The sequence below is a fragment of the Trichomycterus rosablanca genome, chromosome 1 (assembly GCF_030014385.1).
Source record: "Trichomycterus rosablanca isolate fTriRos1 chromosome 1, fTriRos1.hap1, whole genome shotgun sequence".
NCBI classification, from domain to species: domain Eukaryota; kingdom Metazoa; phylum Chordata; class Actinopteri; order Siluriformes; family Trichomycteridae; genus Trichomycterus; species Trichomycterus rosablanca.
In genome coordinates, this window is record NC_085988.1 from 24,843,348 (window position 1) to 24,869,224 (window position 25,877).

General features: G+C 38.7%; 1 protein-coding gene across 1 annotated transcript in view; it reads right to left on the bottom strand.

The window, feature by feature from the left end:
• LOC134316375 (protein diaphanous homolog 1) overlaps window positions 1-23,050 on the bottom strand; it is a 137,716-nt gene extending 114,666 nt beyond the window's left edge. Inside the window, exon 1 of the mRNA XM_062996771.1 lies at window positions 22,766-23,050. Within this exon, the coding sequence (XP_062852841.1) occupies window positions 22,766-22,867 (102 nt within the window). The 5' untranslated portion in view covers window positions 22,868-23,050. The remainder of the gene's footprint in view (window positions 1-22,765) is intronic.
• Between the last annotated feature and the right edge of the window lie 2,827 nt (window positions 23,051-25,877).

Consider the following 25,877-nt stretch of genomic DNA (forward strand, 5'->3'; position numbering starts at 1 on the left):
GTGATGGACTGGCCAAGCATGTCTCCAGACCTAAACCCAATAGAACATCTTTGGGGCATCCTCAAGCGGAAGGTGGAGGAGCGCAAAGTCTCGAATATCCGCCAGCTCCGTGATGTCGTCATGGAGGAGTGGAAAAGCATTCCAGTGGCAACCTGTGAAGCTCTGGTAAACTCCATGCCCAGGAGAGTTAAGGCAGTTCTGGGAAATAATGGTGGCCACACAAAATATTGACACTTCAGGAACTTTCACTAAGGGGTGTACTCACTTTTGTTGCCGGTGGTTTAGACATTAATGGCTGTATATTGAGTTATTTTGAGGGAAGAATACATTTACACTGTTATATAAGCTGCACACAGACTACTTTTCATTGTGTCAAAGTGTCATTTTGTCAGTGTTGTCCCATGAAAAGATATACTTAAATATCTGCAGAAATGTGAGGGGTGTACTCACTTTTGTGATACACTGTATATACACTATTAAAAAAAATAGCAGAATCTCAAAATCACATTTATGCTCTCCAATTCACTTCGAAAAAATAAGCATCAAAAGAACCCGTAAACTTTAATATTTGATAATGCTTTGCTATCATTGCAAAACGAAAGCGCTTGTTAAACAACAGAACCGCAACCCAGATCCACCACACGTTTCCAGAATATATAGATCCATATTTAACTGTGTTTGTCCACCAAACTAATGAAAACTGTCTTAGATACTTTATTCTCTCGGCTTTCGCGGTAAAAAGCTGAAACTGGTAATTCATTCACTAAGCTGTCACTAATACAACTATTAAATTCTGCCCAAAATATGAATTCGGAAGCTCTGATTGGTTTATGGATTCATGGAGTTGTTTATGCACGACATCATAATGAAACAGAGTGAGCAAAACGAATGAATCTTTACCATAGACAAGAGCACAGCTCCCTGATTTAATTTCAATAAATAATTCATTTTAAAAGAGTCGTGTCTGACTCGTTAACTCAGTGATTCAGTTTCCATGTGTGTGCGTGCACTCGCCCACCCACTTATATGCGAAGGAAAGCGTTCCATGCAGCGCTTCTGTGCTCTTTTTAAAACGTTCTCAAATGGTAATCTGTGTATTCTACGCATACTTGATATATCGAATATGGTCATTTTCAACATCGTGTAAAATGTAATATCGAATATATCGATATTTGCGATATTCCGCCCAGTCCTACTATTAACCAGATATTTAGTCAACAAATAAACACAAATACACAACTGCTACATCTGTCACACCTCAACAGTGTTAATGACAGCAGCGGTAAGCCAGCAGAGAAGGGTCACAAGCTGGCACACACCTCCCGACAACCCATAAAACCCATAAAACGGCCCATAAAACCAATTATTTACACAGGCCAGCAGTGGGTATTTTTTTGCATTCATCCCCTTATCTCTCTAATCCAGTATTTTCAATAACACTCCTGCCCTGACCAAGGAGATCATGCAACGTGTGTTCAGTCAATAAGATTCGGCTGTTCTTGTTTATTTGCGGAGTCACAGCCTTACTGAGAGACACTGGGAGTATATGGCTCTGTGATTTCCCTACCCCTCAACCAGCCAGCACAAATCAGATTTGCAGTTGCATCGAGATACCCAGTCGACCTTCCTCTCTCAAGACATGGCAATTGTGTATGTTAGACGCCTGGCTAGGTTGATTGCACAGCTGAGATTTTAACTCAAGCTCAAGATTTATGTGGTGGTGGGCTGGTGCATTAGACCGATACGCCACCTGAGCTCTCCCAGAGACTTTATGAACGCATTATGAGGAAGGAGTCTTCTCCTCAGTACTAGTATTTAGTGAAGCCATTCAAAATTGCTGCACTCACAGACAAGTGTTTAGCTAAACAGTAAAGTTATGTATGTTTTCACAACAAAGTAAGATTTAATCACATGTAAAATGTATATATATATATATATAATACACACACACATACAACAGTTAGTTCCGACCTTACAATCTGATTGGTTGAGAAGGGTTCTAACAAATATCAGCACGGTATTTTCACACCACAACCGTATTACTCCGCTGACGCGTTGCAAGTAACGACAAGCTTAATGCACACAAACGCGCACGCAGGCGACACAGCCTTTTTTCCCGATCGCGTTTTAAATCCGTTATCTGATATACAATCTAGCGCACTGTGTAGGGAACATAAATCTATTGTCTAATATACTGTCTAGTGCACTATGTAGTGAACATGAATGCGTTATCTGATGCACAATCTAGTGAACTATGTAGGGAACATTAATGTGTTTATAACGCAAACAGTTAGCTTCATAGTCCAGTTAGCAGCTCCTAGAAGTTCTGTTATCACCCATAATCCTTTGGTGTGTGCGAGAGGTTTTTTTTTTTTTTCCTTCGGAGGTTCTTGCCTTCTTCTTCTTGTTCTTCTTACCTCCCTGAAATGAGTTTTTGCAACTTGGGATGTCTGCTTTGTAGTGTTAAGGCAGGGTAGGGAATTTTCATAGCAGCAACTCACTCGTTGTGGAACTACTTTTTGGCGGAAGGTATTGTCAATATTAAAGCATATTTAATATGAAATTCAGGGCTTCTTTGATTTATTTTCTTTCTTTCTTTTGTAAAAACTGTTGTATAAAAGCAATAGAACACTTGAGGTCGTGTGTTATTCGCAATAACACACTCCCTCTCGTGTTCTAATGCTTAAATATATTTTGTTTATGCATTCTCTCCCCTTTTTCTCCTGACTTTTGAGCGCATCCAATTGCCCGATTGCATCATACTTCCTCGTCACTAATGCTGACACACGCTCTGTTTTGAACAGAACAAAGCTAACACACAGCCCCTCCGACATATGGGCATATATGCGAATCTGCTTTGTGTACGGAGAGACACACCCTGATCACTGCACTCTTTCCAGGTCTCTGTGTAGGCGCCATCAATCAGCCAGCAGAGGTCGTAGTTGCATCATTTACGAGGAGTCCCTATACGGCTTAAAACCCCACCCCTAAATGAACAACAGGCCAATCATTGTTCATGTGGTCGCTCAGCCCAGACGGATGGCAGAGCTGAGATTCGCGGCCACGTGTGCAAATTTGACTGTGCAAGTTTTCACATCTGTTACAGGTTTATGTGATGTAAAAAATCTGACCATGAAGAAGCATTTTAGAAAAAAAAAACAATCACAATAATGTTGTGGCATAAACAGCATTCAGTCTTTTTGGTAGAAGTCATTAGCATGGAAAATCTGGACTTGCCAATCTTTGCCCACTCTTTCTTGTAGAAGTGCTACAAATCTGTAACATTGTGAGGGCATCTCCTGTGCACAGCCCTCTTCAAGTCACCCCACAGCTATTCAACAGGATTCAGGTCTGGGCTCTTGCTGGGTCATTCCAAAACTTTCTTTCAAAATCTTCAAAAACATTCCAAAATCTTCTTCTGAAGAAGCCAAGCCATGTTGTGCTGAGAGGTGAAATTCCTCCTCATCTTTAGCAGAGGCCTGAAGGTTTTTTGCCATAATTGGCTAATATTTGGAATTGTTCATAACTCCCTCCACCTTGACTAAACCCTAGTTTAAAGTCCCAGTTCCAGCCAAAGAAAAACAGCCCCAAAACATAATGCTGCCACCCCATGCTTCACTGTGTGTATGGTGTTCTTTTGTTGTGTTGTTTTTGCACCACACATACATTTTGCAATCATGGCCATAGTTCAACCTTGGTCTCATCAGACATAACACATTTTCCCCACATGCTTTTGGTAGACTTGATATAGGTGTTTGCTAAATGTAATTTGTATTTTTTGCCACCCTACCCCACAGTCCAGACATATGGATAATACAGAAGATTGTTCACACAGGTAGTAGACAATTAGTATTTGCCAGAAGTTCCTGCAGCTCTTGGCAGCCTCCTGGACCAGTTTTCTTCTTGTCTTTTCATTAATTTTGGAGAAACATCCAGTTCCTGGTAATGTCACTGTGGTGCCATATTTTATTTACTTGTTGATATTGGTCTTCACTGTGTTCAATGGTGTATGTAAGGCCTTGAAAAATTTTCTGTACCTTTTAGGCCGATACATTTCAACAATGAGATCCCTTTGATACATTTTAAGCTCATAGCAGATCATGACTTTTGCTTTAGAATGCAATTAAGTAACTGTCAGGAAAATCTTACTAGAAGGGCTGAATGATATCAGGTTCATTACTTTAAAGAGTTACTTTAATTGATGGCAGGTGTGAAATGATTACTACACTGCCTGGCCAAAAAAAAGGTCACACACTGTAATATTTGGTTGGACCGCCTTTAGCTTTGATTACGGCACGCATTCGCTGTGGCATCGTTTCCACAAGCTTCTGCAATGTCACAACATTTATTTCTGTCCAGAGTTGCATTAATTTTTTCCCAAGATCTTGTATTGATGATGGGAGATTTGGACCACTGCGCAAAGTCTTCTCCAGCACATCCCAAAGATTCTCAATGGGGTTCAGGTCTGTGGTGGCCAATCCATGTGTGAAAATGATGTCTCGTGCTCCCTGAACCACTCTTTCACAATTTGAGCCTGATGAATCCTGGCGTTGTCATCTCGGAATATGCCCGTGCCATCAGGGAAGAAAAAATCCATTGATGGAATAACCTGGTCGTTCAGTATATTTAGGTAGTCAGCTGACCTCATTCTTTGGGCACATAACGTTGCTGAACCTAGACCCTGACCAACTGCAGCAACCCCAGATCATAGCACTGCCCCCTCAGGCTTGTACGGTAGGCACTAGGCATGATGGGTGCATCACTTCAGCCGCCTCTCTTCTTACCCTGATGCACCCATCACTCTGGAACAGGGTAAATCTGGACTCATCAGACCACATGACCTTCTTCCATTGCTCCAGAGTCGAATCTTTATGCTTCCTAGCAAATTGAAGCTGTTTTTGCCAGTTAGCCTCACTGACAAGTGGTTTTCTTAAGGCTACACAGCTGTTTAGTCCCAATCCCTTGAGTTCCCATCAATTATAATTTATGTTTGAAAATAGCTCCGCAATCGTCCGCCATAATTTTTAATTTTTGTGAGAAAAGTTGTGCCACACAGAATGATGGGATTGCTTTCACCGCTAAGGCAGCATTGGATGCTCCCTCGTTATTCTATCAAAATACCGGTCAGATTTAAGGTTCCTTATTAGGCAGTATTTTAAGGCATCTAAGAATTCAAACAGCCTCCTTCTCGGGAGCACGCATAGGATGATGTAAAATGCTGTCTATGTAAAGAGCTCACTAGGTTTTTGAACACACCCCGATTCTCAATACGGCCACATCCCCAGTTATTGGAGGGTGTGCACACCAATGCAACCACCACATTTTTACCACGTTTTTTAATTGAGTATACATTATAGACCACAATAAAGGTGGTACTAACTACACTATTGCACCACAGCACAGTTTAATACTAAAGTAGTCAAATTTAGACATCAAACTAGGTATGTCCTGGTCTGATTTTTTCCAATATTAAATAAGATTACTATAATAAATCCAAGTATTGTAAATACTTGTGAGATTCTGATTCCCTTTACAGTTATTATGTCAAACCACTGCTACAGAGTTATGTAGATGAACTCTGTTGTTTTAGTCGACATCAGGCATGTTCCCAGTACAAAATGTCAAAAGTGGTTCAAATGACAAATATGTCCCTCTGTACAGTCGTTTAGGATAGTCACCTAAGCAACAATTTGCAACTCAAGAAGAGTCACAAGCGTGACAACAAATAACTGTGTGTCTCACTTGACTGACAGTTGGAGGCAGGAAGCATGTTTTCAGGGTCGCTGGTAATGTGTCTGCAGTTTCACAATTCTAGTCACCACACAATTCTGCAGTCGCACAGCCACCATGTTTTTGGCAAGCACTGGTCTTTATTTCCATAAAACCTCAAGAAGCTTCCTTTGAGCCTTACAACCAGAATACACACACACACACACACACACACAAACAGAGTTAATATTCTGCATCATATGCTACTCAGACAAAGCCGCAGTTATTGGGTCAAGCTCTCATATGAAAATAATCAGACTATACATACACAATAGTCTCCCCTATCAACATCCTGACTTTGCAAAGGTCAAACAAAAACCCATAAATCAGAATCTGATTCGGGCAGCTGGGCACAAAGACACATACACACAGGCATGCACACACACACACGCACACACACACACACACTTACTTGAACACACAAATGCATACATTGAATTAACAGAAATGCTTAACGCTCAAACGCTCTCCTGCTCTGAAATATGGTCACTGCTGACTGCATATATAAATATTACCTCAATGTAATGTTTTTAAAATAAGAAAAGTCTCAAAATGCAACTAATTCTGTTTTAGATTTTACCAATTTAAATTAAAAAAAATAAATTCGAAGAAAATAACAAACACACTTTTCAGGGACACTCCAATTCTATCTAGTTCCAATATTCCAGCTCTGCATATCAGCTGATACTCATCTAATATTGACATTCTAGCAGTGAACATGCCAGCCCTGTAAAATCAACAAACAACATTTTCCTGTGACTTGTCACACTGTGGGACAGGAAAGCTTTAATCATTTAATTCCTAACTAAATTGTATGGCTTTAAGCCTTGATTTACTTTCATTGCTGTAGAAAAGCTGAAAGGTGTAAATCAATTACATGTACATGTTTTTATAATTATTTATTTATTCATTAATTAGGATTGTAACATGATGTTTTACACACTTTGGTTACATTCATGACAGAAACGGTCATTACTGGTTACACAAGATTCATCAGTTCACAAGTTGAATGTCAAACACAGTCATGGACAATTTTGAACCTCCAATTCATCTCACTTCATGTTTTTGGACTGTGAGAGGAAACCGGAGCTCCCCAAGGAATCCCACGCAGACAGAGAGAACATGCAAACTCCACACAGAAGGGACCGCTCCATTCTTTAAATAAAAAAACTATAATATACAACATAAAGTGAATATTTAGGTAGTTTTTACTTTTAAGTTCAAAAGAAAGTTGGTAGACTATTTTTCTATGAAGATTTTTGTACAGTAAGACATCATACACAGTGGGTGGGGGGCAGTGAGAGCCTAGTGGGCAGGGTTGCAGGTTACCAACTGGAAGGTTGTGGGTTCGAATCCTGGCTCTGCTATGAAACCACTGTTGGGCCCTTGAGCAAGCTCCTTAACCCTCTCTGCTCTACATTGGGTGACCCTGCGCTCTGACCCAGGCTTCCAAAGAAGCTGGAATATGTGCATATAGAATTTCATTGTACTGTACACGTATGTATTTATGACAAATAAAGACATTCCTTCTGCCGTAGATCATTATATCCTTAACACATTTAACACAAACACACACACACAGTTGTTCACCTGCACTGTGTGGGGCAGAAGTAGATTAGTGTTAATCATACAGGAGGGGAATTTGAAAGTCAAACTGCATGACTTACAAGCTAATCTTAGCAGATTAATCCACTGCTGAACCAACTGAACACACACCACACATATACACCTGGAAATCTTGCACACACTCACACTCATACATGCATAAATTAACAGGACAGATAATCCACTAAACTGAGCAGAACAAATTCTCCAGAGCTCAGAGTCTACATCATAACCCACTCTAATAACAACAGCACATATGGCACAGAAACACCAAACATCCCAGTCTCAACAACGGCTGTGACAGGGGACGCCAATTTTTGCCAAATTTGTTTCACAACCAACCAACATTTGCTAACTGATTATTTCAATTTCTTACAAGTCTTTTATATTACAGTAGAGGAATTTTAACCCATTCTTTTTTGCAGAATTGTTTTACTTGGGCTAATTCGGACATGACCTACATATGTAAGGCCTTTCTGCAGTCTATCAACAAGATTCAAGTCAAGATTATGACTGTCTTGGTTTAAGAGAATCATTCAACGTTGGACTTGTGTGTTTCAGATCATTGCCTTGCTGCATAACCCAACTGTCCCCGAGCTTTAGGTCTTAAACTTACCAGCAGACATTTTCCTTTAGGATACTCTGAGAGAGAGGAGAATTTATGGTTCAATCAATTGTGAAGTCATCCAAATCCTGCATAGCGAAGCAGCCCCATACCATCTCACTACCACCACCATGTCTGACTGTTAGTATGATGTTCTTATGGTGGAATGTGGTGTTAGTTTTAGGCTGAAAGTAACGTGGCCCATGACTTCCAAAGAGTTTCACCTTTGACTAATTAGGCCACAGAATCTTATCTTTTTTTGTTTTTTTGGTAAATTAGAGATGTTTACATTCAACAGGTCTGGGGCTAATCATGTCTGGGTGTGGCCAGTGAAACTGTACTCAACTGGGTTTGGTCAAGGTGGCGATTACTTTGTCACATAGTGCGGGGAGGACCAAACCGTATTTTACAATGAAATGAAATCATCATAAAAAAAGTGTGTGTGTGTGTACTTGGGTTACCTTACTCTAATATTAAAAGTAGTTTGATGATATGAAACATACAGTAAGTATTAAAAATAAAAGAAACTGGGAAAAGGAGCCAAAACCTTTTAACAGCACTGTAAATTTGATTGAAATCTCATGATTTTAATATTGCAACTGGTAAACAACCAGAGATAGAGATAATAATGCATCAGTGTTTAATCAAGACCTAGGCTGCTCTTTGTCAGTTTAACCGTCTTTTTTATGAGTAGTCCTTTAATACGAATGAAGCTCCATGCAAATCTATCTGTATTGTAAGAAAGAGGTCTATGCAAACGTAAAAGCAAAGAAAACTGGGTCAAACAAAAAAAGCTAACGAACATTTAATCCATTGTAAAATTTTCATATAAACTTGAGGAGCTAGTTACAACCCTCAATTGTTTTATTTTATTCCACTGCACATTACACTTTTCCCCCTCTTTCATTAAAAAAAAGAAATAAAAAGAATGAAAGGAAACTAGCTTTTAGAGTAGACAGGCACTAACATTATGTTCATGACACACACAACAAAGAGTGAGAGAGGCGGTGAGAAGGGGTATTAGAAGCCGTATTAGATGCAATTTCCTGCACTGAAAAGACATGCTTGAGTTGTAACAGTCATTCCTAAAAATACAGGCATTGTTGTGAGGCAGAAGTGCAATCAACACAAAGCACTAATTACTAAACTCTGCTGAATATTCCTCTTGAAAAACTTTGTGCTTGATTACAGCAACACTGATGACCTGATATGACCTGAATTTCTTGTAACCGACAAGCTTACTGCATCACATATTTATTTTTTTTATTTAAGGACTTTAATGTAATGTTTTACACGACAGGACAGGTAGTTACTGGTTACACAAGATTTATCAGTTAGAGTTTTTATTGTCAAACACAGTCATGGACAATTTTGTATATTTAATTCACTTCACTTGCATGTCTTTGTACTGTTGGAGGAAACCGGAGCTCCCGGAGGAAACCCACACAGACACATGGAGAACATGAAAACTACACAAAAACAACATGGACTGCTTCTCCTGGGAATTGAACATGCCACTCATAATTAATAAAAGAGTGGCCAGTATATTAATGCCCCTCCTGACATCATCAGTCAGAACTCTTACTAACTCGTTTTTCAGTTCAAATCAAGCATCAGCTGTGTGAAATAAATTTAAAAGAGCTTTTAAACTGACAGTATTCATAAAAAATGACTTCTTTGTTGGTAATCATTTACACAATTATTCATTAACAACACTAAAGATTACACTGATGTCAGGATGAGCACCTACATCATTTACATACTGACTGCATCCCTGTTGATTTTGATTGGGCTAAGAGTTTTAACAAGTCATTTTATAACTGTTTAAAAGAAGCTATAACAGTAATTCTTCCAGACAAGAAGCGTACAGTCCATGACAATTAATGCTATAGAACAAGATAAAAATGACAAATTTACTTTGGTAAAGTATCCACTTTGTTATGCAAAGCTAATCCAGAACAGGAGAAATGTCTGAATGTTTTAGAATTTATTTTTACGTTACTAAAATTGTGTAAAGTAATGTTTTTAAAATCATTTTAGCATTTTATCAGTCCAACCTGTACATATTATTAATATATTGAAACCCGTGCAAAAACCAGAAAAATACACAAGCATCCTTACTACCTATAGAGTGTACAGGAAGGTGGCTCTAGGTTTCCTCCAATAGAAAGCATATCGTACAAAACAGCAAACACTGGGGCAGCACAGTGGCTCGGTGGGTAGCATTGTCGCCTCACAGCAAGAAGGTCCCGGGTCCTTTCTGTGTGGAGTTTGCATGTTCTCCCCGTGTCTGTGTGGGTTTCCTCCGGGAGCTCCGGTTTCCTCCCACAATCCAAAAACAGGTTAATTGGAGACAATGAATTGCCCTATAGGTGAATGGGTATGTGTGTGTGTGTGTGTGTGTGTGTGTGTGGGTGGGTGTGTGTGGGTGTGGGTGTGTCTGCCCTGCGATGGACTGGCGCCCCGTCCAGGGTGTTACTGTGTGACTTGTACCCATTGAAAAGCTGGGATAGGCTCCAGCACCTCCCCGTGACCCTGATTGGATAAGCGGTTAAGAAAGTGAGTGAGTGAGAGTGAGCAAACACTGGAGTTAAAAGCTAAAAGAGCTTCAGTGCAATATCTGCACTAATACAACGCCTGAATGAGACCTTTCTAAGTTTTATCCTCATAAAGACAAAGACAAAAAATGCCTTTTCAGTTGCAAATGCATAAAAAAAATCAATAATTAATCAAATGTTTAATAGGAGTGACTGTCCTTAATGAAAGAAAGCTGAAGCACGACTCTCTGTTCTTTGGAAAGACCGGGGGTAGATACAAAACAATAAAAGATAATTGGATTTGTTTCAGTAGGTCATTAATAATGGTGCAGAGAGAAAAGCAGAACCAGATCATTTTCAAGAAACAGCACCTCACGAAGCAGTGAGCTGGAATCATTCTGTAATTATGTACAAGCTTGAAAGCAACATTTTATGGTGTTATAAAATAATGCCCATGACTTTTCTAATATCAGCTGAGAAGAAGAGAGAACAGGCTACTTAACCTACAATGATGTGACCCTCTTTAAAACAGCTATAAGAAAGTTCTATAGCAGTAATGTCACGCACGATTCAGACAAAGATTAAGAAAGACATTTGAATAAAATTATTACTTTGGTGGTAGTATCAGTGGAATTGACTACATATATAAGAAAACATGGAGGAAGAGAAAAGGAAAGGGCTAGCAATATTTTACTTCTTAATGAAGCAAATTGTAAAAATTCACATCATTATGAATACAGTGGAAACATTGTGCTATGATGAGCAACACACTGACTCAGTTCTCTGGCTGAATAATCTACAACAAATGATCAGGCTGATCGGTTCTAAACATCAGCATGATTCAATTAAATGTCCTAAGTTTGTATCTATTAATTTTGGATTCTGTCTGTGTTAACAGCGTCACATTTTAAATCATGTTAAAACATATAATTTATTTGACTAAAATACTCCTGAAAATTGGCACAGCACCAGTACCAAAACCCCTAATTACCTTTAAACACAAAAAGCCTGAATAAAAGGGAAAAAATGCAAGCACTTATTTTCTGAAACTGAGCTTGTGTTATATTGTCACACATACTAGGAGGAAGTCATAATGTGCTAAAATAAAGCATCACACCCATGAAGAGAAATTGTGTGATAAGTATACTTTTGGCCAAAATCAGTCATGCAAATCATAATCCTAAATAAAGTCATGGGGGTGCTTCCCAGCAGCAAGCACAATCAAAACTATCTAAACTGACTCGATGTACAGTACAAAAAGTTCTTAGATGAAATCTGCTCCTCTTTCCTGAGAATCTTAAAGTGGGTGCTCTGTTTTTAATCTTAAACTGGGTGCTCTGTTTTTTATAAGACAATGACCCAAAGCTCACTATCTATCAAAACCCCAACAACCTAATTCACGGCCGTGAAAATCGTGTCACGAACCGTGAAATGAACCGCCTACCATGTGATATGCAATTTGCTGTAAAAGTCAAAATTTAAGGTTTGTAGGGCGCTCAGGTGGTGCAGCGGGATATTCCGCTAGCACACCAGCATCGGGTTTCTGAACTCCTCGGTTCCAAACTTGGTGTTGCCACCGGTCGGCTGGGCACCATCTGGCAAGCATAGCTGACAGGGCCTGCAGCAGATACTAATTGGCCACCGTATCTGCAGGGTGGGGGCCGGACTATGTGTGGGTGGGTTGGCACTTCATACGCTGTGTAAGGACCCTGATTGGCGGAAGAGACGCCTGTGCAGAAAGCAGGGGTGAGAAGAGGAGGGCTGTACACGTGTCGGAAGAGGCGTGTACAGCGAAGTGCTCTCCTTGGATGCAATCTGGTATCTCTCAGCAGTGGAAGACAAAACTGAGTGTGCTAAATCGGGAGGAAAATGGGGACAAAATGCAAAAAAAAAATGTATTTAACATTTTTCATTCACATAGCATATTAATATGCAATATGAGGCGGTCCTAGCAAACGTACCGCAATTACGTTAGTGTAACAGACTTTTCTGTGGTGTAGTGTGCTGACAATGTTTGATGTGTTCACGTATTGAGTGCATTTTGTCTCTTTTGTGATTCCATAGTCAAAGGAAAAGTGTGCTTTTCTACATGTGATCATCGCTCCGACAGTATGTGTACAGTTTATTTATTTCTTTATAAACTCAGCAAACTCTAAAGATGCTCGGTTACATTAGCAATCGGTTAGACAAAACATTTAAGATGTCGAAGTCTAAAGCAGCTAAAAACATGACTGAGTTTAAACTGAGTTTGAAAAACTTTCAACAGATTATGTGAACCATTATGTGTAAAAAAAAAAATTTCATTTTTAAGAGGGAGCTATTAAGGTAGGCTGACTGTGTATTGTAGCTTCCATTGATTCTATAAATCAGTGTTTTATAATGACGGCCGTAAAATGTGGCTCTTTTCTTTAAAAATCTGTGACATCTTTGGAAAAACAAGGTAAAATTAAGCACATTTTCCTGTGAATTTAGTAGGGCCTTACCCATCAAACATCTTGAAGTGCTAATAAATTATGTACAACCCCAAATCAGGAAAAGTTGGGACAGTTGGGAAAATGCAAATAAAATAAAAAAGCAGTGTTTCTTACATTTACTTTGACTTTTATCTCATGGCACACAGTATGAACCTAAACTATTTCTTGTTTTGTCTGGTCAACTTCATTTCATTTGGTAATATACATACATCCATTCCTGCAATTTAGGTCTGCGATCCATGTCTTAAGACAAAACATAAAGTATCTTGGATTTATACTGTCTGTAATGAAGTAAAAGTCAAAGTAAATGTACAAAAACACTGCAGGGTTTTTATTTGCATGTTCCATATTTTTTCCATATTCCAACTGTTTTGATCTGGTGTTGTATACCATATTTAACTGAACTTCTGTAGATGTGAATTAGCCGAACACTGTGGGAAAACCTTAATGGGTGTTTGAGAATGTGGTTTCACTTCTGTATCTAAGAGGTCAACTGCTACCATTTCATAAGCACCTTCTTTTGAAAGGCTGTATAATTGTTTGTAAAACATGAAGGTCATAATTGTTTAAACAGAACAGAATGTGAAATCGGGTCAAGCTGAAAATGCATGGACCATATACAAATATTAACTTGCCTGGTGTCTGATTTGATGCTTTGTTTTCCTGTGCTTAATACCTGTCTGTTTAAGCTTGCACCTTGATCTGTGATCAAAAGGAAGCAGCAGCGAAAACCATAATGCAACCACAGGCAGGCAATCACAGCCACCATGTTTGCCTTCCCTTTCCTTTAGTCTGTCTTACTCATGTAAGATTTTCTTAACCTTGTAAATGTTGCTGGCTTCTCTATAAAGGACTCAGAACTACAGTATCCTTTTCATAGTATCTTGCCTTCTCTTTTTATCTCCATTACTTCCTGTCAGATATGCATCAACTTCAATTATTTTCAACTCAAAACTCAAAAGACTGTTAGTTTTGTATTTGTAATTATCTGCACATTAAAGGTAGTTGTAAGATTTTGTTTTCTCATTTCTTTTTCATAATCTATTTGTTGTTTTCTTGTTTTCTTTCAGAACGACTGAGAAAAACATGCAAGGGTGAGAAAAGTAAGCGACAGTGCAAGAACTCTGGTCCTGCAGCAACAATGATCACCCTCAGGCATTGTGAGTAGAAGCTCCATCCTGTTCTGCTAGCTTAGTTTCTAAATTATGTAGTTGCTGTCAAAACCACTATGTAGTCAGCTACCTCATCTCTGTAAACAGTTTACTTTTTTAGTGAGTGCTGTAATCCTTAACATTCAGTATATGTCTAAGAAAGCACATCTAGAAAATGAACATTTGTAGTTCGGTTCTTTGAATTTTAACAACTGTGTAAATCTGGACAATGCAAAGACCTGTTTTCAAACTTTCCACGGGTAAAAGGTGTTGGTATCCTGCATATAAAAGAAGCATTAACAAAAGTCTCAGTCACAGTAAACATGCCACTGTCCCAACTTTATTAAAAACATAATGCAGCCATCAAATTTAGAATAGGCGTATACACCGATCAGCCATAACATTAAAACCACCTCCTTGTTTCTACACACATTGTCCATTTTATCAGCTCCACTTACCATATAGAAGCACTTTGTAGTTCTACAATTACTGACTGTAGTCCATCTGTTTCTCTGCATGCTTTGTTAGCCCCCTTTCATGCTGTTCTTCAATGGTCAGGACCCTTCCAGGACCACTACAGAGTAGGTATTATTTAGGTGGTGGATCATTCCCAGCACTGCAGTGACACTGACATGGTGGTGGTGTGTTAGTGTGTGTTGTGCTGGTATGAGTGGATCAGACACAACAGCACTGATGGAGTTTTTAAACACCTCACTGTCACTGCTGGACTGAGAATAGTCCACCAACCAAAAATATCCAGCCAACAGCACCCCATGGGCAGCGTCCTGTGACCACCGATGAGGGTCTAGAAGATGACCAACTCAAACAGCAGCAATAGATGAGCGATCGTCTCTGACTTTACATCTACAAGGTGGACCAACTAGGTAGGAGTATCTAATAGAGTGGACAGTGAGTGGACACGGTATTTAAAAACAGTCATAGCAGCACAACACACACTAACACATCATCACCATGTCATTGTCACTGCAGTGCTGAGAATGATTCCCCACCTAAATAATACCTGCTCAATGGTGGTGCTGTGGGGGTCCTGATCATTGAAGAACAGGGTGAAAGCAGGTTTAAAAAGTATGTAGAGATGGACAGATGGACTACAGTCAGTAATTGTAGAACTACAAAGTGCTTCTATACAATAAGTGAAGTCGATAAAATGGACATTGTGTGTAGAAACAAGGAGGTGGTTTTAATGTTATGGCTGATCAGTGTATGTCCAAAAGCTAAAACATTAAATGTCTTATTTTGTAGTGATGTCAATTCAATACAGATCAAAACATATTTGCAGTCTGTTTTTTATCCTCCTTACTGTCCTGATTTTTTTACTATATGGACAAAAGTATTGGGACACCCTTTTCTAACGTCTAAATTCATGTGTTTCTCACAACAGGTGTAATTCATCAATTATATAAAGGAAATGATATGGTTACAACTTTGCAAAAACAATTTAGGAAAGCGGCTTCCCTGTTCCTGTGCACACAGCCAGATCTATAAAGACATGATAAAGCTTGGTATACAGAAACACCAGTGGTCTGCACAGAGCCCTGACCTCAGCCCCAACATGGAATATCAATGGCTTTCTTGACCAACATCAGTGCCCTGCCATACAAATGCTCTTTTGACTGAATAAACACTAATTTTAACATACATAATTCAAAGTCTTGTGAGAAGCATTATTAGAAGAGGGCAGTTGTTATAGCTAAAACACAGAGGTCATTCTATTTTAATATCATTTGTTTTTTAAATGGGATGTCCAACAAGCTCATGGACAGAGGTCCAAAATCTTTTGGCCATATAGTGTATGTTGCTGAATATTTATTAAATCCAAACAATCTAAAGATGAATATTTGTATACATTTTGGATACATATACAAACCCAATTCCAAGGAAATTTGGATAATATTAGTCGGCACATTTAAACAGACTGGTTTTTGGTTAAATATATTCATGATTTAAGATTAACAAGCTATCAATAATCTAAAGTAAATTTAACTACAGCAGCATGTGTTTTCCACACTTACAATAGGAAGTCCTTAACATTATTCTATTACGGTTTACCATGCAGGAAACATCTGCTTCACAACCAGGCCAAAAGGTAAAGCATGGCTAATGTTTACAACCTAGAAGATGAGTTTCATTATTAGACTATGTCAAATGCCAGGTGTGTTTGGGACTCTATGGTAACCTTTGCTGGGTGAATATCAGTTTTCCTGAGATGATGAGATGGAAGATAAAGTAACAACTTGTGTGCCATCATCCAGAAGCTGAACTGTGGTGTAGTGTAGCTGATATTTTTAGCCTAACTCACTGCTCCCAGACTATGATGTAATGGAACCCCATTAAAACTCACCACAAAAGTGTTCTTTCAGTTAGCTGTTACCTCTGTAAAAACTAAATATAACAACGTGTGTATAGCTGGCAGCTCTTCACATGGATTGTATTTTGCATCAGTTGTAAAAAAACAAAAAAACAAATGGCACTGGGGTTTGGTATACAGATGCACATTTTCCCCTTTTTAAAAAAAAAAAGCAATTAACAGTTTTCTGACAAGCTTACAGCAACTATTTCAAATATTAAACCACTCAATATGTTTTATGTCAACAACAGATTAGACGTTAAAAAGAGATTAGGTTTTAAAAGGGCAGCTTAATATGACAGCAACGTAAAATGTCTTAAAATCCAATAAAAAACAAGAAATGTCATTAATTTATTCTCTTGGACCTCCATTTACCTGACAAAGGTACAAAGAAATGAAAGAACTTTTCTAAACACAAGACAAATGCAAATCATTTTGATTCTTTACCATCTAAAATTTGTGAAAATAAGCAAAGAATCCAGAGAAATCCCAGTCTGTGTAAAGCAAGGTCAGAAACCACTGGTAAATGTGCATATGTGTAAGTCATAAATCAACCTTGCATTAGAAACTGTTATGCTACTGTTACAATTTTAGTCACATGGGCTTCAGAGAATTTTAGAGAACCGTTGTCACTTAACACAGTCTACCACTGCATAAAAAAATGAGGAAACCATACATCAGTTCTATACAGAATCACAGCTAAGTTCCCTGGGCCCAGTCTCATCACAGACTTTGAGTTCTCTGAGCCATATCTGTCAAGGTACCATTTAAACAGAAAAGTGTATATTAGGATCTTAGAAAGTCATATGCTGCCATTAATGCTGATATAGCTGATATTCTTAGTCTAACAGACAGTGACAGGTTTCAATAACACTACAACAACGTGGCTAAGTAGACACAGAGTACATGTGATTGGCTGGTCTGCCTGCAGTGTCACAATGTCACATCGTAAATAACAGACAGCAGAACCTCGGATTGTTAATGGCTAAAATTTAAAAGTTCCACTTGAAAATCTGCAACAATTTGTATTTTTCAGTTCCAAACTGTGAAGTTTAATTTAAAAGAAAGGTGATGTAACAGTGATAAACATACCTAACTTTACGGCTTTGATGAGGGATCAGTTATAAATTTGTTTACTTTTACAAATACATTTTTGTACAATTTTAAATAAACGTCCAAGAGAATGACAGATTTTGTTTTTATTGCATTTCACTAAATGCCCCAGCCTAATATGGGGTTTGCAGAACCATAATGAAGACAATAATAGCATGTGATAGGTATGCAGGTTTTGGCAATTTCTTTTAACCAATAATTGACAAGCTTATAACATCCCATTACAATATAAAACACATTATAAAGCTTCATATCAAAATTCTTTCATAAAAACAGCTTTGTGGCAAGAATACAGAACAGTAAGATAAACACTGTGAGCAAAACCAGTTTTTAGAATGTAAATATTTTAATTTGTAAAACTGTCTGTGGCAAACAGTTTACTAACTACTTATGCTGATCAAAACAAATAGTCTGTATATTAATGTTCTGCCTGTGCTACCCACCGAGCCACCCCTAAAAATCAAAGTAAATGTAAGAGACTGTATTTCTTTTTTTCCATACGGTCCCAACTTTTTCTGATTTAGGGTTGTATTATTATCCTTAGTTGCAATATATTGTGCAAAATCTCATTGGAAACACTGCAATATTCAGCACTTCCTTTATTTTGGATATACTTCATTGCAGCCTAAAGCACCAACAGTGTGATGTGAAACCTCTGATTGCAACAAATGTCAGTAAAATTATGCAAGTAATTTAGCATTTAAAAAAGTGACATACTCTTTTACTCATAAAAACTTGCAGGTCCAAACAAAGTGGAAACCAAATTTAAAAAAAGGTTGGGTTTTTTTTCATAAAAACATTAATTTTTTTTTATTTATTTATTTATTTATTGTAATTCTGTTAAATGGGGTTTTGTTTAGATTTTGACTAAAATAGAATAAATAGATCATAAATAATGTTTATGTTTTACAATCTGTTTTGTTCATGCTTTCCTGTGATGCCATTATATGTGGCGTGGGTTGTATTCTGAGAAGTTTTTAATTAGAGATGGGACGATCGATCGGCTATGAATCGGTATCGGCCGATTTTTAATCAAAATATGCTATCGGCGATCGGCGATATTTCCTAAAAGTAGCCGATTCGATCGTGTAATATATAAAGACCATGTTAAGTTAACAGCTCAGTGGATTGATCCAGACGCCAACCATCACATCACCATTCATCAACCATCGTACAGAAACCACAGTGAAAGCTCTTCATGACCTAAAATAACATCATTAACTTTGTGCATCATACATACGATGTAATTTTGCTGATTGTAATATTTACTTTAAAAAGATAATTCAACCCGGTCACATCTGAGTCGATTCTATCAGCACGTTATATAAACTCCTGGTTCACTTTGGTAACTCGTAAGTGGTTCTTACTTGTGATGTAGATGAGAACAGAAAACGTTACAGAGCCAATCAGAGGCAAAAGTTTATTCATTACCAAATTCGTTAGTTCAGGATCATCTGCTAAACTTTTAGGGTAATCAGAACTTTTAGCTCCACAGACGGAACGAGTCTGACTCGGTGACCGCTCTGTGGTAATAGCAGTTTAATTAAGCTTTTTAATTAAGCTTTTTAATGAAGCTTTTTAATGTAAGAAAGTCACACAAAATGTTCTGTAGTAGCTGGTGTTTATTTAAAACCACAGCATTTATTAATAACAGTAAAAACGGAGAGAGAAACTTACGCGTCACATTCGACTCCTGAATCAGAATCATTTAAAGCGACACTGTGAACAAAGCGTTTTTTTTTAATTAACACACACACGCTGTTGCTTTCGGTTTATTTTCACTGTGAGGCTCTTTTTAAGTTTTTTTCAGACTAAACTGGATAACATTAAACCTGTGTGTGTGTGTGGTCAGTTAGACTAATAAGATATGTCTCCTGTGGGTGAACAAAATAATTGTTTGGTTACTTTATTATTTACTGCTGATTTTGCGCTAAAAATTGCATGTCACCGCCCCCCCCTGCGATCGAAATCGACTATCGTCCGATTGCCCTGAAAAGAGATCGGAGATCGCAATCGGTGCCAAAAACCCCGATCGTCCCATCTCTATTTTTAATTTCTGATTGGGTTTGATATTAAATGAAAGTTTATAAAGTTTTGGCAGTTAACAATACAAATCTGATTTTGCTGATAGTTACAGTAACCAAGCCAAGCCTCTGCAACTGTGTTAGAGCAACTACAAGGGTGTGACAATACCACAATCATAGATAATTTGTCATGTCAGCCAACACCATACGTAGTCACAGTATAGAAATGTCAGTGGCTCAAAAAAAGTCAAATCCAACTCAGTTTAACATCTGAGTGCAGTATTGACCATTATACCAATGCTCTTTTTAAAAGTGGGACATCCTGAATTATAAGTGGCAAGTCAACACACATTTAAGTAGCACTCGATAAGTATCAACAGCTGGCACATCAACCAGCAATGAGACATGTATCTGAAGGACATGAACATTTACTTTCAGGTATTTTAGGAAGACAATAAGCAGTGTTAGTACAGCATGCTCTTTGCTTTTTTGTTTAAAACAGTTGACTGCTTACTGCAGCTTTTAATGGCAAATTAGTATTGAGCAATACTCAGTCCCCTGATCCCTTCAGTAATGCTGTTAGAGGGGCTGGAGTCTCATGCTGTATCAAGCCAGCTCCCTTTTGTAGATTTATGCTTCCGAACATATTTAATACCGTCATGTGTTTCTATTTAGAGTGGTTTTGACAACACTCGTGCCAGCTTTCACATTTATTCTGCAGTGCTGATCAAATTATATCAGAAGCAATGCCATTTTGCTGGACCGCATATCATCATGGGAATCTGAAGTGACTGTAACCACACAATGTCTACGAACTTAACACCAGCCACCACCAGATTATTGACAAAAATGTTATGGTGTACTTTTGTTACATTCCCGGACTTCATGGCCAAACTTACACACACTATTGTGTGCCACTATTGACTAAGAAGCACAGGATGGGTCAACTGGAATATGCCAGAAGGAATGTAGATAGGCCTGCAGAGTTCTGGGACAGTTCTATAGAGTGACAAATCAAAACTGGAATTGTGAGGCCACATCGATTAGCAACTTAAAGCAAGAAAGGTGAGGCTAATTACCAGAACAAACCTATCCTCAGTCAAGAATGGGGGTGAATCAGTGATGATGGGGAAATGCTTACTGCTACAGGATCTGGCCATTTTGACTGTGCACCTGGCATCATGAATTCACAGAAATACCAAGGTATTTTGTGGACGAATGATGCCTTCTGTAGACCTGTAGAACTAAACCTTGGTGATAATTGGACTTTACATGAAGACAACGATCCCAAACACAATTTAAAGTCAACCAAAGCTTGGTTGAGGAATCAGTCCTGGAATATCCATCTTAAATCCTATATAAAATCTTTGGTTGTATTGGGCAAAGAATCCTCAAGAGCACATCTGGGCTATGCCCAACCGGCCTGTATGAGGTCAGTGTCAAATAAAAATGGTAAGACATAAATAAATGTACATCACATATGCAATAAAACGCGATTGTTTTTATTTTGAAGGGAGTGCTATTTCTTTAAATTTACGTGGGTGCCAGTGTATCCAGCATTAAGGTAATGTGTGGTGAACAGAACTAAGTGCGATTGACAGAGAAGGCAGAGTTTTAACATTGACTTCTAAGTAGTCATTTACTGAAGTCTGATGTAAAACTGTTTAAGGATCACAATTGAAATCTAGGATTTAAATCTTCACTACGATACTAAACACACAGAGAAATACTAAAACGCAATGAACTAAATAGCAATAGGACTTTGTGTATAGTTCATTTAAAACTGGTATTGGAAAGTTGGTTAAATAGTAAAATAATGTTGATGTTTTTACATCACAATAGTGTGTGTAAGTTTAGATAGACACATCTAATGATGTAAAAGGAGCTGACCTAATGAATTGTACATGTCAAACGTGGTTTGTTTGCTAGAGAACGTGTTTAGAGAATCAGCCCCACTTATTTTACTCAATTGACGACTTCTGGATTGGGAGAACAAACTTACATAGTACAATCACATCTATTACAACAACTGCCCTATCATATGGGATGAAATGGAATGTTGATTCCTTTTATCAAACATCAGGGTCTGACCCTTATGTATGCTTGTTTTTTGTTTTTTTTACTAAATAGGCAAAAACAATACATTGTTAAATCTTAGGAAACGTCTTTCCAGAGAGGTGAAGGCTGTTGTAGTAGCAAATAGGTGCAGGGCTCTATATTAATGCCCATGGATTTGGTTATTTATTTATTTATTAGGATTTTAATGTCCTGTTTTACACACTTTGGTTACATTCATGACAGGAACGGTAGTTACTCGTAACACAAGATTCATCAGTGCACAAGTTTAAAGTCAAACACAGTTACGAACAATTTTGTATCTCCAATTCATCTCACACGGTGGCTAAGTGGGTAAGACTGTCGCCACACAGCAAGAAGGTCCTGGGTTATATTCTATGTACTTATGACAATAGAATCAGCCACAGAAATATACAACGTACCGTGATATACCGTCAGAACCTTAAAAAATACTGTGATACGAATGTTTGGTTATACCACCCAGCCTGGATGGATGGATGGATAGATAGATAGAAACATCTAATGATGTAAAAGGAGCTGACCTAATGAATTGTACATGTCAAACATGTGGTTTGTTTGCTAGAGAACGTGTTTAGAGAATCAGCCCCACTTATTTTACTCAATTGACGACTTCTGGATTGGGAGAACAAACTTACATAGTACAATCACATCTATTATTAGAAATACAACTGTGTTTGAATCCACAACCACAAGACTTTGGCCAAATCCAAACTTAACCGGCCTGCCTCTACATTTAGTACACACAGCTCTTACTTCCTTATTAGCCAAGTTCAGACACGCAGCAAAGCTTTATACATGCACTATTATCAAAACAACCTGACTTCATCAGAAGTATGGACAGGTTAGTTTGGAAACATCAGCACTACTGTATAACGACTGTTATAGGAAAAAGTTCAGATCTGAGCCGCGGTAGATTATTATTCACCAAACCCGTTACCATAACTTTAGTCAGATTTGAACACCTAAAAGAGTCGGTGCAACACAAGTAGGAAATACACAGCATAGCAAACAAGATATACTCACAAATTTCTTCTTTCCATCTCCATCTTCATAAGTCTTCTTAGACTTCTTATCTTTACCGCTTTTAGAAGCGGCAGCAGCTGCATTTCCAGCATTAGGATCCATGGTTAATCCAAAATAAGGTAATTATTCAGTTCTTCACAAGGTTTCACTTAGTATCTGTGTGAGTGAGTAACACGGAGTATAGTAACCAGTCAAACACTGCTAAACACTGGCCCACACTGAGCTGAAAGTTTACCGGATTTGGGTGGCTTCTCATCCGGCCTCAATGTGTTAGCCTGTTGCGCTGAGCTTCCCCCCCCCCCCAACTCAAAAACAAAACGGAGGGAAATTTGAAACACAAACCCTGAATATCACTGAAATGTTTGCGTTTTAACCACGAACTTCTTAATAAGTTTCACTAAAGTACTATAAAGTCCTAAAACTAAACATTTAAGCGTCGTTTAACCGCATGTTGTGATATTATTTAGCTCGGCTAATGTTACTGCTCTCTCTCTCCCTATCTCTCTCTCTCTCTCCCTATCTCTCTTTCTCTCACACACACACACACACGCGAGCAGTAGCGGCAGCAGCGCGAGACGATGCCCTGTCGGTCACTCGCCCCGAGCTCGCTTCTTTCTTTCTCCGTCCTCAAACGTTTCAGTTCAACAGTCCTTAATAATCCTGTCATTACGCATCATTCCCAGTGACCTTCCGTCCATTATCACCTGAAGTAACCTTTTCACTCCGCTGTGTTTACATGTGAACGGAGAGTTCCAGGTTTCACTTCCTGTCTCGACAGGTTAGCGCGAGCAAGGGAGGGGCAACATGCGCACTGCAATCTCACCTGAGTCACCTCTGTTAGAGCGACATAAAACAGCCAACATGAACGTTCATGATCAGCAGATCTTATATTCCCTGCAACCCTGTACACCTATGGTCTGAAATATATAGACACCCCTCCTAATAAGTGAATTCGAATGTTTGAGACATACCCACTGCATTGCTAAAACAGCATAAAACGAATTATACACCGATCAGGCATAACATTATGACCTAATATTGTGTTGGTCCCACTTTTGCTGCCAAAACATGCACTGTGTATTATTATTCTTCAGCAATTTGAGCTACGGTAGCTCGCCTGTTGGATCGGACCACACGGGCCAGCCTTCGCTCCCCACATGCATCAATGAGCCTTGTCTGTCCATGACCCTGTCACCTGTTTACCACTGTTCCTTCCTTGGACCACTTTTGATAGATAGTGACCACTGCAGACCGGGAACACCCCACAAGAGCTGCAGTTTTGGAGATGCTAGCCATCACAACTTGGCCCTTGTCAAACTTAAATCCATAAATCCTCACGCTTGCCCCATGATTATCCTGCTTCTAAAACATCAACTTTGAGGATAAAATGTTCACTTGCTGTCTAATATCCCACTGACTAACAGGTGCCGTGATGAAGAGATAATCAGTGTTATTCACTTACCTGTCAGTGGCCATAATGTTATGTCTTGTCGGTGTACATGTTTTCAAGTTCAATGCTTTGAACTTTTCTGGTTTATCATAACTGTGCCTCTGTTTGTAAAACAAGGTTTTAAAGACATAATTTTACATGTTTGTAGTGGAAGAACTAGCGACCTAACCCTGCATTGGCCTCAACCCCATTCCAGACATATGGGATTTACATTTTAAGGATTTAAAATCAGACACTTTGATCCAAAGTGACTTACAGTAGTGTGACAGTATACAGTCTGAGCAATTTGAGGGTTAAGGGCCTTACTCAAGGGCCCAACAGTGGCAACCTGGCAGTGGTGGGGCTTGAATCAGTGACCTTCTGATTACTAGTCCAGTACCTTAACCGCTAGGCTACAACTGCCCTATCATATGGGATGAATTGGAATGTTGATTAGAATGTTGATTCCTTTCATCAAACATCAGGACCTGACCCTAATGGATGACTTTTTTACTGAATAGACACAAAAATGCATTGTTAAATATTATGAGATGTCTTTCCAAAGAGGTGAAGGCTGTTGTAGTAGCAAATAGGTGCTGGGCTCTATATTAATGCCCATGGATTTGGTTATTTATTTATTAGGATTTTAACGTCATGTTTTGCACACTTTGGTTACATTCATGACAGAAACAGTAGTTACTCGTAACACAAGATTCATCAGTTCACAAGTGTAATGTCAAACACAGTTACGAACAATTTTGTATCTCCAATTCACCTCACTTGCATGTCTTTGGACTGTGGGAGGAAACCGGAGCTCCCGGAGGAAACCGGAACATGCAAACTCCACACAGAAATGACCCAGACCGCCCAACCTGGGCACTGAACCCAGGTGACAGTGCTACCCACCGAGGCACCGTGCCACCCTCCATGGAATTGGAATGAAATATCAAGCACATTTATGGTCAGGTGTCTACACAGTTTTGGCCAAATAGTGTTTTTAGTAGGAAGCCACCTGTGGTTGGTATAAAGAAGTGTTCTCTGTTTTTACATATGTTGGAGGGAGCAGCCAGCCTGGGGAAGTGGAAGAGTAATAGTTTGCCTTGTTTTAATTTTGAGTAATAGAGAAGAGTAGTAGGGCAGTTGTAGCCTAGCGGTTAAGGTACCGGACTAGTAATTAAAAGGTTGCTGGTTCAAGCCCCACCACTGCCAGGTTGCAACTGTTGCCCTTGAACAAGACCCTTAACCCTCTATTGCTTAGACAGCATACTGTCACAGTACTGTAAGTCGCTTTGGATGAAAGTGTCTGCTAAATACTGAAAATGAGTTTGTGGTAAAATAAAGCTTTTAGGTTTATGTCCACAATAGAAACTGGCACAAAGAATGTAATCAAGCCAGCTTGGCTTGTTCATTCTCAGCATTTTTCAGATGTTATTATTTTTGTGTGAGTTTTTCTTTCAATTTGGTCATTTTAAATTCCCTATTACAATTTATCAGCCACTTGCACCATCCCCACACAAGCTGTCCTCTCTGATGCGTGAAGCCATGTGCCACTTCTTCAAAACAGCCAATGATAGATTCTCACAAACAGGGTCAAGATATGTCCTGTGTTTCTCCAGTACTTGTGCTGTTGCCTCAGACAGATAGTGGGATTCATTGTTGTGTCAGCAATAAAGAAAAACTCTG